The 17,932-nt window shown below is 40.6% G+C and overlaps 1 protein-coding gene across 3 annotated transcripts in view; it reads left to right on the top strand.

Annotated features, from left to right (window-relative positions):
• NFAT5 (nuclear factor of activated T cells 5) overlaps positions 1-17,932 on the top strand; it is a 1,479,138-nt gene that overhangs the window by 742,633 nt on the left and 718,573 nt on the right. For all 3 annotated transcript variants that reach the window (XM_069635522.1, XM_069635523.1, XM_069635524.1), the window contains exon 5: positions 1,491-1,681. In XM_069635522.1, coding sequence (XP_069491623.1) covers positions 1,491-1,681 — 191 coding nt within the window. The remainder of the gene's footprint in view (positions 1-1,490; positions 1,682-17,932) is intronic.

Genomic DNA, 17,932 nt, shown 5'->3' with positions numbered 1-17,932 from the left:
TCGGGAAATGCAAGTAACTTGGTCTTGAATTAAATATTACTAAAACAAAGGTAATGGTTTGTAAGCCACCGTTTACCAAGTCCCATACGTTGAGAATCGAAATAGAAGTTCGGAAATGTTTGGGGATCAGATTTAATGAGTTGGGAGGTTGGGCTGATCAATTGGTGAAAGCTAAGGTTAACTTAACGAAGTACAGTGGGGGCATTTCTTCCTTTTTCCAGAGCCATGGTAGTGGGGTAATATCTCTGGCTATAGAATTGTTTGACAAGCAAGCCCCCCAGCTGCATCATATGGCACTTAGGCCTTTTGAAGGAGTATAGCCCCATATCTATCTAAAATTGAGAATACCTTTCTCAAGAAACTGTTATTACCTAAAAATGCCCCCGACATCACTGATTCATCTGGACCTGCAGACCTGGCCCGTAGCTGCTCAGATTGCCCTAACGACAGTTCTATATTGGATACGAATTTGGACCACCCCTGGTTTGCTTCCTTACAGAAATGTGCTTGGACATTTCCTCAACTGTGGGTGAGTGTGGCAGGTAAAATGTATGCTAATAGGGCTAACTGCAAAATGGGTCTGGACTGCCCCTTCACAATGCGGGCCTACCTTTTAAATTGGACCTGAAAATAAAGGCCAAGCTTGTTGCCAGGAGTCTACAGGTAGTGCCCTGAAGAATGGGACGGAATACTTACCCATCAGTATGATGGGGAATTGTAAGCATATCTGGGATGTGTTTCACCCACCCTACGAGCGCTCCTTTTATGTACGCTTTAGACTAGGAATTTTATATATTGCTTACTATAATTGATTATGGTCTGTTTCTAAGTCTGGTGTTTGCCCTTTGTGTCGAGTATCTGATGAAACCCTATTGCACTTTACGCTAATTTGCCCAGGTACTTGAGGCCCATCTTGTTGGAGCGGAACATAAGAAATACATTGATTGATTGATTTATTTATTTATATAGCGCTTTATACCAAGGCGCTATACATATACATGTGATTTAATATACATGTGATATAAATACATGTGATGCCATGCAGTTTTTAACCTGTTCTTTGGAGTGGAAGGTTGAACAGAAAGATATGTGCATCACACCTGGCTCTTAAAAAGCATATTGTTAGGTCTGTGTGATTACGTACATGACGCTGTCGAGAGGCTGCAAGCTTGCTCTCCTCTCGGAGGAGTGCCTATTGCTAGGAGGTTGTTATGAGACTGGTCCCTTTGTTCAACCAGACTGTTCTTCTGCTTTTCTTTTTATAACTTTTATAGTATGTGCGTGTTTTAACCCTATGTATTCATAATGTGAAAAGTGAATTATTTATAGTTATGTTTTGCTAAAGGTCTATCCGAATAAAGCTTTCAAAATGAATGAATGAGAAAATATAACTTTTTTTAGATATTGTGTGGTGAAAAAATGTGTTGGCAAACACTAAGGCATACATTTTCTTAATATCATTTAACATTTTGCTTTCTTCTTTGTTCCAGCTTGAAGGTTACAATGAACCTGTGGTGCTACAAGTATTTGTGGGGAATGACTCAGGCCGTGTAAAGCCCCATGGATTCTATCAGGCTTGCCGTGTTACTGGACGAAATACCACCCCCTGCAAAGAAGTCGACATTGAGGGAACCACTGTTATAGAGGTGAACTTGGACCCAAGTAACATGATGGCTCTTGCGTAAGTAAGCCAATCTCTTGAGGATTCTTTTGTAACAAATATGATGTAATTGGCAAGTTTCATAGTTTCCAGTAGAAGTGCACTTTGTCCCCTTCTGATTTCTACTCCTAATAATCCCTGTTGCAGGCTGTGTTAAAAATATTAAAATGTTCAATTAAATTTTAAGCATTATAAATAATTACTTTAAAAAACAAATAAAAGTCAGTTTTTAAAAAAAATGTCTTCACTATTTTGAATTTTGATGCACTTTAGACTCCGATAATTTATAGAATATTATCCAACGAGGATTAATTTCAGTTAATTTGTCTGCTTTGCAAGCAGCATTTCTAGAGCACCTTCAGAAGTTAATTCTTTACTTGTCTGGTTCACCTTTTCTATTTATACTCCAATGTGACTTCTGCTTTCTTCCATACGATTGGGAAATTCTCACTTTTAGTAGTGTGACTGCAACATACTGCAGTATAACTCTTTTCCCTCGATGCCCCCCACCCAGGATGGATGAACCCTCTTTCCAAGATGCACACCCAGTGCAGCTTCCATTGTCTGGAAGGAGACGCTGGAGCGCGTAAGATGGCCGCTGCTCTTTCGCTTCATTCGTGAGTTGCCTGCATGAGAGATGCCCTTCCTTGTTTTCTGTGCTCTGATTGGCCTTCCACACCATCAAATGCCGAGCCGTGAGGCAGAGCCGGCCCCAGCATACAAAGGCCAGCTACTAAGGCCTCAGACCTGTGTTTTGCCTGTCCGTTCCTGGGCCTTGACCTCACTGCATACTCCTACGTATGGCCCCCTACACCAGCCCTCCAGCCTCATATTGCTTTCAGGTAAGAGGCTCACATCTGCAGAACTTCCTGCGGCCTCTCTCTCCAATCGCAGTTATGTTCACCACAACGTGCTACCTACCCCCTCTCATCAGAGCAATCTTCTGCACGCTCTTTTGCTTGCACCTCCTCACTGAACGAACTCTGAGCTCACAGGCGAACACTCTTTGTACCGTTGACACTTCCTCTACACTAACTAAGTGATCTTAACTTTACCCTAGTTATGCATCTTTGTTACAATCTGTTCCCGACCGCATGTCCTTATGCCAGTGTCCGCACCTGCTTTCACTTTCATTGATCTGACTTTTTTCAAAACGCTGATTCTGTTTCTAATGTCGCCACCGTGCCACTGCTTCTATCTAGCGCTCACCGCCACCCTTCCGCGATCTCCTTTAGCCATGACTAGTACTATGCCTGTCGTCTCCATATGTTGCATTGCTACATGATCGGCTGTGGCTGACTTGATGTGACTACCCCCATAGGGACTCGCTGCCCTATTTGACCGTTATGTATCTGTTATTATTCCCTATAATAGGCGAACATCCATGCTTGTACTTGCCTGCTGCCTGATTTGACTTGCGTATTTGCTGTTTGTAAGGGATTTCAATCAGGCACTCACCCAGGTCTCACCTGGCATGTAGCGCGCAATGAAACCCTTATTTATTTTTGTCTATAAGTTCAATATTCTGAATGATAAACCACTCATATCACACCTGTCTCAAAATACCCCCAGGTCACACTGAACCAGGAATCAGGCTAGTTTGTAAAGGTAAATATTTATTTTATTTATTTAAAATTCAAACCACACATAAGTTTAATATATATATATATAACAAAAAAAAACTTAGTTGAGGGGACGTTATGGTTAAATTTCCCTACCAAAAACATGTGCATTTCACTAAAAAATAATTTCGACCTCCCCTTTCGGGTTCAAATTAAAACCGAAACACCCCTGAAATTCGACAGTTATGGTAACCTAAGCCCCCAAGCCTGCCACCGCCCCTGTGCACGGCTACCACTAACACCCAGACCATGAAAGATGTCATCTCAAATGTCACTGATGACGACGTCACATGTTTAGTCCCTTTGTTTTCTTTCCCTGATATATATATATACACATTCATATATATATACACATTCAGTAAAAAAACTTTGTTAAAGGAATGTTATACTTCACAGCGAAACCAAAAAACACTGCTCATTCCCCCATTATGGCAAGCTAAGCAACCATAACTCGCACCATCTACGTGCTTTGCTAAGACTAACTCCCAGGACATCAAAGATGACATCACAAACATCATTGATGACATCACAAACATCATTGATGACATCACAAAAATCATTGATAACATCACTGAGTGCCTGTTTGCGGATGGGGGCGGACAGGATCAACATTACCCAAAGAGGCAGGGGGTATCTGAAAATGTACTATTGTCTTACACAAAAAGTGTACAACGTAGAAAAAGGACATAAAGATATTGTAAGTAGTAATAAGTAAATATGGAAACCTGAAGATGTGAAAAGAAAAGGACACATTTAATAAGCATGTAGAATGAAATGGATGGCACCATTTATAAAAATAAATAAATAAATAAAAGAAAATCATGTGATGCCTCCATCGTAATCACTTCACAGAATGTCGGCAGCCTGGAAAGACAGTGGACGGACGTAGTAGGAAGAAGGGACATTACATCAAAAGAGTGAGTGGAGGCCATTTTTTTGTATGTGTGTTTTTGTTTTGGTATGTGGTGCAGAAATAATAATTTCTTTCTGTTCTTTTAACTCAGAAATGGCTAGTACTTTGGAGTGGCTGGAGGAGTATTTTCCGCATGGGGAAATGTCTGAAGACAGCGACAATAATGGAACACATTGCTCTGCATATGCAAAATAATGACCAGTATTTTATAGGCATTTAACATACGTATATATTTTTTGAACAGACCAGGAAAGAAAAGAAGAAAGGGCAACAAACGAGACAGAAGAAGATGGGATAAAAAGGATTGAGCAGAAAATGGACATATTGAACGAGAATTTTAAAAGTTTACGGGAGTTTGTGGAGGATTTTGTGAGAGGAAAAGTTTGTTACCATTGCCCCACCTGTACCTGCTCCGCTTCTCCATTCCCTAGTGAACCATCCCCAAACCTTGAAGAGGAAAATAGACGTTTTGACGAAATATCCATCCCTTCTTCCCCCTCACAAATCTTCTTCTCATAACCAGCCCGTGTTGTATCCCAATTCCCCCATATTTGTGTCAGTGTCCGCTTCCCCCGCTATTTCTTTGGACTGAAGTGTGTGTGTGTGTTTGGAATGTTTTTGTACAGTAGTTGTAGTGAAAGAGAGATGGGAATTTTTTTTTTTTTAAAAAGAGGTAAAGTTTTCGCGAACAGCGGGCCTGTTCGACCTATCCGTAAGGAATGGAATGTGGGTACTGTAAAGGCAGTACACCTACCCTTACTAATGTCAAGTAAGATGGACTTGAAGTTTGACCGCACCATCTGTTGAAATTGTGCATACATAAACAGAAAGGGGCGTCCTAAGAACATTATACCTCGCCGTACTGCTTGTAAACGAGGTGAAACATGTTCTTAGAACACACCAGATGTCCGGGATGGCTGTAAATAAGCAAAATGGGATTGTGTGAAGGACAGTATACCTGTACTTATCGGGGGCAGCCAAAATGGTGCCGTCTGTAGAACAGGCGTGGCGGCCGGCAAGTTCGTAGGCAAACAAAATGGAGTTGTCCTAAGGACACTGGAACTGTCCGTACAGTGAACATCATGTATGCACATGCGCAGTACAACTGTAAGTATAGCGAACATCGCGCCTGTCCCTAACTGACCGTCTCACTTGTGTCGCACTTTGAAATTGTTTGAGAACCCAAACACTGTCCGTAGGACACTTGCGCGCATGCGCACGTTTGGTATTCTGCATTTGCTATCCAGCGGACTACCATTTCTGGCGCGGATGTGTTCAGGACGTCATCATGTGACGGCACCCACGCTGAGCGTGTGGACTAATATGCGCAGTTTGTGTGCTTCCGCAACAGTCCAAAAGAAATTGTAGACACAAGGCAAAGTATTGTAGGGTGTAAAAATATAATTTCACATATCCCAGACAATAGTTGACCTAAGGACTTGATGTGTAAAATGTTTGTACCGCTTTGCAGTGATGAAGACGGTCACGAGGCACACCCCTCCACCTCTACAAATGGCCACACCCCCGAGCGCATCTTCATTCTCCTTCTAGCAATAGCAGATTGAGGTGTAGTGCCTTTACTGCTGTAGTGACCAAAAGGAAACTAATCGGTATGGCTTCCATGGCTGCTGTTGGTTCAATAGCCTCTACACCACCCCCAAACTCGCCGCCACCACCACCTCCCCAAGAGCCTGCAGAGAGATATATGGGTGAGGATGTAGAGAGCGAGGAAGAAGAAAAGGAACAGAATGAAGTGGAGGATCTCAGCAGTAGGAGCACTCACCGGGAGTCGTGGGTGTGGCGGTTGTTTTCCGTTTATGGGAATGTACCAAAAGCACGTGCGAACCTGGTGAAGTGTAACCAGTGCGAGGTGGTGCTGAGTCGTGGCAGAGTTGGTTCGTACAGCTTTGGTACGACAACCATGAAGCGACACCTCTCTTCCTTCCACACTGCGGACATTCGCAAGGTGATGCCATGTGAAGAGCGTATCTTGAGTTCCTCCACAGCATCCTCCGTGTCCGTTCCTCCCACCACAAGAGACACTCCTGTGGGGGAGCGCCTCCCTCCAGCTGCCTCACAAGCCATTCGCAATGCCGTTGACCCTTACCTTTCAAAGGTGACAATAGTGTGTAATTATTGTGACACAGTACTCTGCAGGGGGGAGAGTTTTCAAAGTGCTTTTGAGGCTACGGTCGCAGAGCACCAGAAGATCTGCTCCTTACCTAAATAAAGCTCACTCTATATCTTTCTCTGTTCACTTGCCCTTTCTTATCCCCGTGGCTGGTGTCCCTTCCTTACCCTCCTTTGGCCTCTTCTCCTAGTGTGCCGTGTGTTGTGAAGCAATAAACGTGAAAACAACAAAAATTACTGCAAAGGCTCTTTTCAGAGCCGCCTTTCTCAGTTTAAAGATAGAACTATGAAGTGACAGTCATAAACCCCCGCGGAGTGGTGGAAAAATTCACAGACAGTCGTAGGGGAAAAAGGGAGGGTGCAAGCAGAGCAAACACAATGAAGTGGACGCTGGGAGTAAGTGGTGGCTGTGAAAAGAGTCTTTTGGTGGTGTGTTGTGTGGGTCAAAAACTGTGGATTGGAGAAAATGGATCGTCAGATAGGTTAGTGTGAATTCAGAAGAGGTCGCAATGCATTTTGTACATTGCAAAGAAAAATCTGATTGCCAGCATATGTGAGGTGGACTCCATCTCTGCGGAAAAAGAAAGAGCTGCGAAACAAAATGTTTTCATTGTGGAAGGAGGACATGCCAACCTCTCTTAAAAAGGCACAAACAGCCTTATTCACATTGCGTCTCACTTTCTCCATTTGTGGACCAAAAGCAGAAGAACGCAGCCATATTTGTCTTTGTGCAATACGGGAAAAAAGTATGTGACAATTTGGAAACATGTCCATGAGCTTCGCAAGTCCTTCCTTCATAGCAAATTGCAAAGAAATTCCAGAGACATGGCCCAAACTGTTTCCTCCCCAGTGAATGATAAGTATATCTGGAGGACGCTCTGTCAGTAAAGTAACACTGAGAGGTACCAAGTCCAGCCACCTCATGCCACGCACGCCATGCAAGTGCACCTCCACATGAGGAAATCCGAGCTCTGCAGATAAACTGCAGCTTTCTGCATGCACCTTCAACCAATGTATTCATGAGTCTCCCAAAACCCAGATAATCTGTTTTTGAGCATGGAAAGCCATGGCTGTGTGGTGTCCTGTCAGGGAGAAGACGGTCTTACTAAAGTGCGCAGTTCAGAATACACCTACTGAACTTTATGGACCAATCCCTAGCTCTGCTCATTCTCATTTGCATGCTTCTCCACCCCTGAATCCCTGTTGGTGATACGCGCTGGCTGCGAAGTACCGCCAAGTTCGCGGACATGTATAAGATCAGAGTGTGACGGTATATTAAAGTGTCATTCCCCTTTTTCCCCTTTAAGATGGGCTCTGAAAAGAGCTGTTTTTTTTTTTGGCCAGATACCGTTCAGACATATGTTATTTTATTTACTTTTTTGTATTTTTTTGTCCTTGCTTTACTCCTACAACCATTACAGAACCTTCTCTAAAGCAAGCCTTACGTTCCAAAAGAACATCGCATTTCCCAAAGAAGATAGCGCAACACCATCTCCTTCGAAATAATCTGCATTGCTTGAAGCAATGTTATCGTGGCTGCAGAAAAACATACCAGCTCGTATCATGAATGCATGCATGCCGCGATTGATGATACACCTCCCAATACTCTGGTCTGGACAGAAAACAGAATTGTTGTCCCATTTTATTCTAGGCAGCAAAGCAGAAAAAAATACATTAGTTGTTGGGAAGATGGTCATGAGTGCTTCAACCAAATGTGCCAAATCGGCCAGCAAAGTACGTGAACCCACGTATCCCAAATGGGAAGCACCGTAGTGCAAAATGACCACATGAGGGGTGGTCATCGTACGCATGTCTTTGCAAACTTAAAGAATTGCCGCAGCATTGCCATCAGTGTCAACACTCCACACCATCTCTACTCCTCTGACATCGAAATGATGTGCCACATGCCTACTCTCGGCATAGTGTTGTAATCCATGCACAAAAATGTCTCCAATCACCAAAACCCTGACCCGCTGCACCTCTGCCATCTTCACTGTTCGCACCGTCTTTCCACACAAGAGTAATGTGAACATCAGTTTGGCTGATGCCTACAGTCCCCTTTCCATGCAGGATTTGCTGTAGAAACCCGTATGTGACACGCCCTACCTGTGGACAAGCGTTGCTTACGTGCGCCACGTAACTCCTAACCAGTCGTTCCACCCTTTCCACAGCGGTAGCAAGTTGAGTCCCTCATTGGACACAACTAAGCAGTCACACAACCATCCACCAATCACATTGAACATCGCTAATTCTAACTCCATCATCAACATTGCCCACTTCAAAATTACTGTCGATGATTGTGAATGGAAGTCGCATATCATTACAAAGCACCTACTTCATAAGCTACTGTGCAAGTATTGCGAATTTCTACGTACAGCTCCATGCATGCGCACATGCATGAGTATATAATACAGGTATGTATATTGTAATCAAAGAACATGTGCAACCCTTATGATTTAATTTAGATAAATTAATGGCGCTAAATGTGCACAGGCAATACATACCAACGTTCCCCCCTTTTAAGTGCAAGATGTCCGATTTATGATTGATAAACCGCACGACTGCTTACTGTCTTCCGCATAACCTATACATACGTTGCAAGCATGCCTGTTTAGGGCGGAACTCAATTTTGTTTGTGAAAATGTCGGAGTTGTATACTGTGTATGGGCTACAGTAATGCTACTTGCAATGTAACCGTATGAGAAAAGTAAGTTCTCCATATTGCTGTGGTGACATCTCCCTCTGAGAGTCTCACGATTTTTCGTCATCGTGCTTTTAATTTGCAAGTAGAAAATGTTTCCCCATCTACTACTGTGCCCTATCGCTTACAAACCTCTCGCCTATACATAGTACAGCGTGTAAAAAACAAGGCTTTTCCATAAACTTAAAATTGTTAGCAATTTTGAAGGACTTTCAAGTACCATATTGCAAATGCCATGGAAAGACTGCACAGAGTGAAGTGAAATGCACATGCACTGGGTTGAAATATGAAAGTAAAATGCTGTGACGAAAGAAGCACAATTAATATGTGCAGTATCATCACTGCTGTAAACACACTAAGTCATTGATTTTGTTTTTTTGCACCGCAGTGAAGACTACTCTCCTGAGAATCAACAGCATCTACACTGCAGACGACATACCCGAAGAAACTTGGTTATTTTGTGAAAGTACAGTACTACCTTTATATTGTAACTACTCCTCAAAGAGGCTGTGTGGGTTATTTGTTTATTTTGGGCGCCAAAGCAAACATTGATTTCTAAACCATTCTACCTACAAATATCCATTTATTGAACAAAGAATAACAGGCAGAATGGCTCACAAATCCCTGTGTGTTTGGAACTCAAATAACATACGTAATCCTTAGAAGGTTAGGAAATAAGTTGCTGTTGCAAGTTTAAGGCATTTTGTTCATTAATGATGGTTTTCGTCACAAGTAGGCCACTTTGTACTCTCATCTGAAGCACATTGTAGTAGTATAGAAACAATAAAGTAGCCTTACCAAATCATTGCACAAGTCCAATGCACATCGACACACCATGACAAAGACCTTCCCCATCAGACTCATTCACAAATGCACACAGCACACAGACATTGGCCAACAGACCAAAGTATACCTTTTTCTTTTTCAACAGATACCAAAGAATGCCTACCAAAAAGCTACTCCGTAGAAAGGAACGCAAAAGTAGAGCAAATAAAAATAAAAGTGCCCAATGTAAGCATCCACCTGTTGTAGAGTTTGTAGAGAATGTTAGAACAAACCAGCTAATGCAGTTGGTTAGCAAAACAAAGGAAGTCTCAACTACCGAAACTTTACCTCCTCCATCAGAATGTGTCACAAAACACAAAAAGGTTGTCAAACAAACGACTACCAGTACAGCTAACAATGCTCATAATAATCCTGATAGTGTAACAAGAACGCATAGTAAAAAAAGTATTTTATCAAAAATGTTTTGTCACAGAGTCCTTCAGAATATACTAAGAAGAGGACCGAAATCATCCTCACCCCTTAAAACCTACCGTAGAAAGTTAATCCTACAAGGTCTCATGGAAAGTGCAATCTTTCTCAAAAGGAAGTTGTTTATATTAGTGTTAAATAGGATGAAAGCACTAAGAAAACTAAGTACTAAACTACAAAAGAAACAGCAATAAACGGAATGTGAACAAAAATTATTTCTTACATGTTTGTGGTGGTGAATGGAGTCACACAACAACCACAGAACCATATTTTAATGAAGAAGCATACAAACAAAATCAAACAAACACAATTGCCATCCATAGCAGTGGACGAGGGTATGAGAAAATCAATACTACCATCATGGAACAAGAAACAGTGCTTACAGATGTATTCCCTGAAAACTCAGAATTACCTCTCGATTCAGCAGAACCACACCATGCAGTATACAAATGGCCGTGCACATCAATGTGTACCATTCCAAACAAAGCGTTCAAATCTTTACGTCAGTTCCTTAATCAATATGTAAAAGGTAAAGAGAAAAGTAAAATGAAAGTGCTGCAAAATATGGATATTTGTCCAGTGCGGAAATACACAGGACTAAAAGGACAATCATTAGTCTGCATTTCTGGGCCTATTTGCAAAAGCACCTTCCATGATATCAAAAGGATATCAATACACCATTCCAATGTAAGAAATCTAGTGTATAAAATATACTATGCAAAAAGTCCAGCTTCAGAATTGGGCAACTTAAATACCACTCTTCTGCATGGTACACCCAAATACATACAAGAAGAAATTGACCGTATTCAGAGAAAGTATTTTGGAAGTGAGAGCCACTTACAAAATGCAACAGTTTTAGAACATAGTAGCAACAATTCTGCATATAGCAACCTTCTACTACACACATACAGAAAAGAAATAGTAACATTTAAAAGGTCATCGGCTGAAGTACCAAACCATGTGTGTGTGTGTTGCCGCAGAACGTTTTACAAAAGGAACACAAAAAATGTGGACATAGCATACAAAATAGAAGACAATGAAGATACTAAATGATTTGAATTAGCTCTCTACCTTTTAGCAGAAAACAAATATGAACTAACTGAACGCCTAATATGTTGCAGTTACTGTACTACAAAATTAGACCACAACCACACTCCTTCACGTGCTATTACAAATAATTTGGAATTGTTTCCATTACCAAAAATCCTGCAGCAGCTCAATTTGTATGAGAGCATAATAATTCAAACTGTTCACCCATTTCAAGCAATTATACGCCTTCATCCAAAAACAGCAAAATTACCTTCCTCTGAATTGGTGAAAGGCATTTGTGGCAAAGTAGTTTATTTGCCATTAGATCTAATGGAAAATGTACACACTCTAGGAGTGGAACGTTCAATAGAGCATGCTTTAATAGTCTTGGTAAATGGAGTACCAATAAACAAAGGCCAAAAAATTTGGCAACAGTTAGTGGACTTACACAAAGTTAGACAAGCATTGCAATATCTAAAAGACAATAATGAGTACTACAAGGAAATAAATATTCATGAAAGCTTAAGGGAAACAACTGAAATAATTCAAGAGCCATCAGAAACTGGACAATTCGAACTTCTGGATTCTGCTACAGTATCCACTCTTTTGGACCATTACACAATTCATCCATTGCATTCCAATGAAAGCATAGATGATGCACTAGAAACTTACCAAATGCGACAAACCAAAGGGTCACCAATGAGTATATGGGAAAAAAGTATAGAAGCACGTGCTTTTCCACTGCTATTTTCTACTGGCAAAGGTGGAAGATACGATGATAGACCCACTCAGATTGGGGCATCAGAATTCCGTTCGTTACGAATGTATTCGCAAGATTCCAGATTTAGACAAAATGTGGAATACATATACCACCTACTCTATGAAAGTGAATTAGCAACACTATGTTACGGAGTTGCACACATTCTTAAATCTGGTACCCACTTTCAAAATATGTCAGCTACGCAGTTAATACAAAAAGTACAGGAAAAAGATGAGGTTTTACAATCAAGTATAACAAATTTGTTTGCAAACATGCTTGGTACAAAGGAATACTGGTTCCAATGGCACAGAGACGTGCGTTGTATGATCAGAAACCTAGGACCACCGACTTGGTTTGTTACGCTAAGTTGTGCCGAATATGCATGGGAAGATTTACATGAGTTCCTACGCATAGCAAACAGCAACAAAAACAACATAGATATATTAACACCTGGAGAACTTTGCTCTCTAGATCCAGTTAATGTGTCAAGATATTTCCATCATCTTTTCATTGCCATGCTACACTTTATTTACAATAAAACTGTTCCTCCCCTTGGAGAAGTGCAGCACTTCTTTTGGAGAAAAGAATATCAAGCAAGAGGAGCACCACATATTTACATGCTGTTATGGATCAAAGGTGCACCGAAATTTGGTCACAACAGTGACAGCACTGTTTTACAGTTTATCCAAAAATATCTCACTTGTAAAATGCCTTCTGAACAGACACAGTGAGCATCATGGGCAGATTGTACAATTTCAAAGACACAATGTGGCAAATATTGTCACCCAAATACAAAAACAAAGGTAAATACTACACCAAATGCCGCTTTGGTTTCACTAGACCAGTTACAGAAACAGGTGAAGTAAACAACTTCATGTCTTCAGTTCGACATAGTGTTAACGGTAAATCACCTAAGAACACGTATTACATAAAAAAAAGGGGAAAATCAAAATATATCAATGATTACAATGCAATCATTGCCCTCTTAAGGAAAGCAAACATAGATGTGCAGACAATTCCACTGCTGTTGTACGATATGTTACAGCCTACTTAACAAAAGCAGAAAAAAACAGAGCTTCAAGACCTCTGGGATGACCTAACATCAGACAACATCATCACAGAAATTGTACAGCCTAGGCATAAAAATGCTCTCTCATAGAGAATGTGGCGCCTATGAAGCAGCAGATCGTTTAACCGGTACTGCTTTGTATGGAAAATCAGACAACATAGTATTGCTCAGTCTTGGTCCTGCAAAATCTAGACAAAGAGTGCTAAAATCATATGAGGACATAGAAACAATTACCAGAAATGATCCCAACAGCCAAGACATTCTGAAAAACAATTAAATGGAGACATACTATCCAAACAGGAGTAGCACTCTGGAAAGCATGTGTCTATACCACATAGCTCAAAACTTTGCATCCAAAAATAATGTAAAACCCGATGAAAGTAAACGTAGATATAGAGTGACCGATTGTGAAGGGAGCTTAGTGAAACTAACCAAACAAAGCTTAATTAATCATGTAAAATTGTCATTAAAAACTCAACAGAAAGAACTATATTACATGTCTCTGTTACAACTTTTCAAACCATGGAGAAAAGAGGAAGACATACCAGATAACTATAACTGCTATGAAGATGCTTTCAAAGCAAATGAAAGCGCCATCACCGATGTGAACTTTACGCAGTACAAAACAATGTTACACAATGAGCAGCAACAGGAAGAACTACTTCAGGCCCAACTAGATAAGGACTCTTCCGACAGTAGTCAACCTTCTGTAACAGGAAGTCAAGAACCACTAGGACAACCACTAATAGCAAATGAGGCTGAAGTAGCTATGGCAGAAGTACAAAACACCATGTATCAGTATCAAGAAGATACAGAAGACTTAACTGTACAACAAGCAAAACTTAACAACGATCAGCGCACCATTTTTGAAGACGTAACAAGACAAATTGTACATGGTGTACAACACGAAAATAAAGAATGTACCTGCCAAAATAACAAACCTACACTGCTGTACGTCAGTGGTAAAGTTGGATCAGGGAATTTGTTTTAAATCAAAATCATGAGCAAGTTCCTTCAACAATTGACAAACAACAAACTGTCAGCTGTTTTTACGGCCCCCACAGGTCTAGCTGCCTACAACATAGGCGGTGTCACTTTACACCGATTACTACTGCTTCCAGTAGAGCATCAAAATAAATGAGACTACTACAAACTTTGTGCAGAAGCTGCAATGGAATTACGCAGAGTATTGAAACAAATGAAAATGCTACTAATAGATGAAGTGAGCATGGTCTCCAACCTAATGTTGGCTTTGATTCATCTCAGATTGCAAGAAGTACTTAAAAGTAACAACTAAGAACTCTTTGCAGGGAAACACATTATCGTTTTCGGAGATCTTCTACAATTGACACCAGTGAAAGGAGAACCGATTTTTAAAACCTTAGGCTACAAACTCTGCCGGAAAACTGTTGGTAGCATAGGTAATGTTAACCTTTGGCAACATTTCCAATATAGAGAATTAACTGAGAACATGCAGCAATCTGCAGATCTCACTTATGCCAACATCTTAAATAGTATTAGAGTTGGTGCATTATTAGTTATTATTATTAGTTGTGCAAGAAGCACAAGTTGTATTGAAAAACCGGCACATACATGCACTTTATGGTGACAATGCATGTGCAACTGATGTTATGGAACAAATAGCACACAAAAATGTCAATTGTATGGCCTTGATGCCAACTCTTGCAAGCTGTTTCAAAATGAAACAATGTTAAGTAAAGAAATGCAACCAATACTGGAAATTAGCGCCATAGACAAACTAGACGTACATGGTATGACAGTACCCATGTGTGAGCAAGCCACAACAAGACTAAATAGTTTAGAAAATTCAATCTCCAACACAGCTGGGTTGGAAAAAATATTGAAATTATCCTTAAATTGTAGAGTAGTGCTTAAACGTAACCTTGACGTAGAGCAAGGGCTAGTTAATGGAGCACTGGGCACAGTTGTTGGCTTTCAATCATACCCACGTGATAGCAACATTCAGTTTGTCAATATTCGCTTTGATAAACTTTCAGAACTTGCGATTCCTTCTCTTCAAAGACATGTATGTACGGAGAGAGCAATTTTCTCTAACTCTTGTATATGCAGTTACCTTCCATAAATACCAAGGTCTTACACTAGACAAAGCATTGATAGATATAGGAAACACAGTCTTTAAGGAGGGCATGAGCTACGTAGCATTATCACGCTTACGTACACTTGACGGTCTATTGCTAATGAACTTTGATGCAAGTAAAGTCAAAGCTGATATTCCTTGCATTCTAGAATACAATAGATTGCGTTCACTGTACACCCCTCATCTGAAACAATACCCTCTTCCAGATAAAGTAAAACGTGGTAAAAGAAAACTAAATGAAACAGAAATACAACAGAATCCAACAGCAAATTCCGGAAAGAAAAGAAAAGAAGCTAAAGTTTCATCAATTACCGCAAACATAGAAGAACCTACTAGGGAATGTAAACCAGGGACGTCGGCAAAGAAGCAACAGAAATTCCGAAAAATGCACTCAGATACAGAACTTGCTGGACCATTCAAATTTGCTAATGAAAGTGGGGTAAGTTGCTATGCAAATGTAGCAATGAATGTTCTATTTCAATTGCCACCAATTGTTAACAATATTTACCTCCACAGTACAGACCATTTGTGTTTGCAAATGTTCGTACTACATAGAAATGAAACAAGCAATCCTGACAACACATACAGTGTTCATGGAGTAAGGCAACAATTGGACGACTGTGCTGGAATGGTGAGATTCACTACGAACTCACAAGAAGATCCACAAGAATTTCTAATGTACATACTATTAATATTGGAAAACAAAAGCATACCTGTAAATGAAATCTTCCAGATTTCGTACATGTGGAAACATACATGCACTCTCTGTAGCAAAGTGATACAGGAAGAAATCCCAAATGAGTGATTTGTGTATGCTTCCATACCAAATTGTGAGAGCATTCCATTTCAGCAACTTGTACAAAGTGCAAACCATGGCAGATTATATAGTATTTGCAATTCAGACAATTGCTCCACCTTACTGATACAATCACATAGTGCCTACATAATACTTATGCTTCTACGTTATATTGCAGATGGCACCAAAAACAACTGCAAACTGACTGGATTCACACACGGTCAAGTGTCACTTGGAAAGAAAACCTTTACAACAGTAGGTATAAACTACCATGCAGGAGCCACACCCAATGCAGGTCACTACACTGCATACATTAAAAGGAATTGTGGATGGTTTGAATGTAATGATAGCACCATTACTCTAAAGCAGAGATTGCCAGCTAATCTTACAAATGCGTATTTAATGTTCTTAAAGCCAAAATTTACGAAATAATGTGTACTTCAAGATTTTAAAAAAATGATGTGAAAGACTACAAACAGTGAGAAATACGCCAACGGGTATCTAACTACCCAAGAGGATGTAAGAATGACACAAAGAAATGAATATCACAGATCGTTGGGGAACAAATGCACAGGTAGAATATGCCTACAGGTATCTAACTGTTGTTAAAAATCGGCAGGAAGGCAACAAACATAACATTAATCGGAAAGATGAAGGAAACACTCAAAGGAAACAAGGAAGTAGTTAGTACCATAGTAAATGAAGGGTTTTTTTAATCCGACAAGGATTTTTTTTTTTCCCCAGACTCAAGGATTAGAAAAGCAAACACAGAAACTGAGCGCAATGCACAGTACACTGGTTTGTAAACTAAATATGAGGGTAAAAAAATGGTAAACTGTCTATTAAGCAATGTAGTACATTTTCAGAAAATGCAAAGACTAACATACCTGTTTCTTTTATCACAGAAATGGAAAAAGGGATACTTCCGCCAAGTACGATAACCATTTAAAAATTGTATGTGGATTCTGAACAAAGTAAGGAGTAAGTATATTGGCAGTCATTTTCTACACATGCAAATCTACACATCTAATCTATGGTACTAATATGCTGCAGTGCCTGTAGGCTGGCCCTTGCATCTTCGGTGTGTAACCTACCATGTACGCCTTACGACCAAGGTACAAGGAGTATAGGTCCTAGCCACAACCATCGCTGCATATCAAAACCATGGTCCTTGTAAATTAGCTACTTATAAATTTACTTTTCGGACCATCGTCTGTAGCCATGCAGGCAAGACACTAGGGCGTCCACACAACAAGCGCATTACACCACACCCATATTCACTTGTAACGCCACTGCTTATGACTTCAGTCTTGGGTGCATGGCCTTTGGGCAAGCAATCAAGAGTCTGGGGTCCTGGCTATAAACACCACAGCATATCGGAACCATTGTGCCTTGTCATTGTACTATGTACAAACTTTGTTTTGGGAGCATGGCCTTTGACCATGCTCCCAAAACGCTACACCCTCCCCACAACCATCTTAATGATGTTGCATAGTACAAGTGTACCAAGAGCTGTGATATGATGCAGTAGTTTGTAGCCACAGGCTACAGAGGTGAGTTTGAGGCCATAGCATTATAAATGTATGGGTATACATTATTTAAAATATATAGTTACTTACAACTGCAGTGCTTATTACTTTGTTCAAATACTCTGCATCCAGGCCACTACTACCACACCATATGACATCCATTGTGGCATATAAGTACACTACGAACAAATGGACTTTTGGGGGCATGGCCTTCGGCCATGCACCCATGATTGCAGCCCCTCCCCACAGCCCCCAGAGTGATGCACTACCACACCATATTGTACCCATTGTGCCTTGTAAGTACACTACATATAACTGTGCTATTGGGTGCATGGCATGCACCCATGCAC

The sequence above is a fragment of the Ambystoma mexicanum genome, chromosome 1q, assembly GCF_040938575.1.
Source record: "Ambystoma mexicanum isolate Mex_15411 chromosome 1q, UKY_AmexF1_1, whole genome shotgun sequence".
NCBI lineage: Eukaryota > Metazoa > Chordata > Amphibia > Caudata > Ambystomatidae > Ambystoma > Ambystoma mexicanum.
Note: the sequence above shows the minus strand (reverse complement) of the source record. Positions and strands in the feature narration are given on the sequence as shown.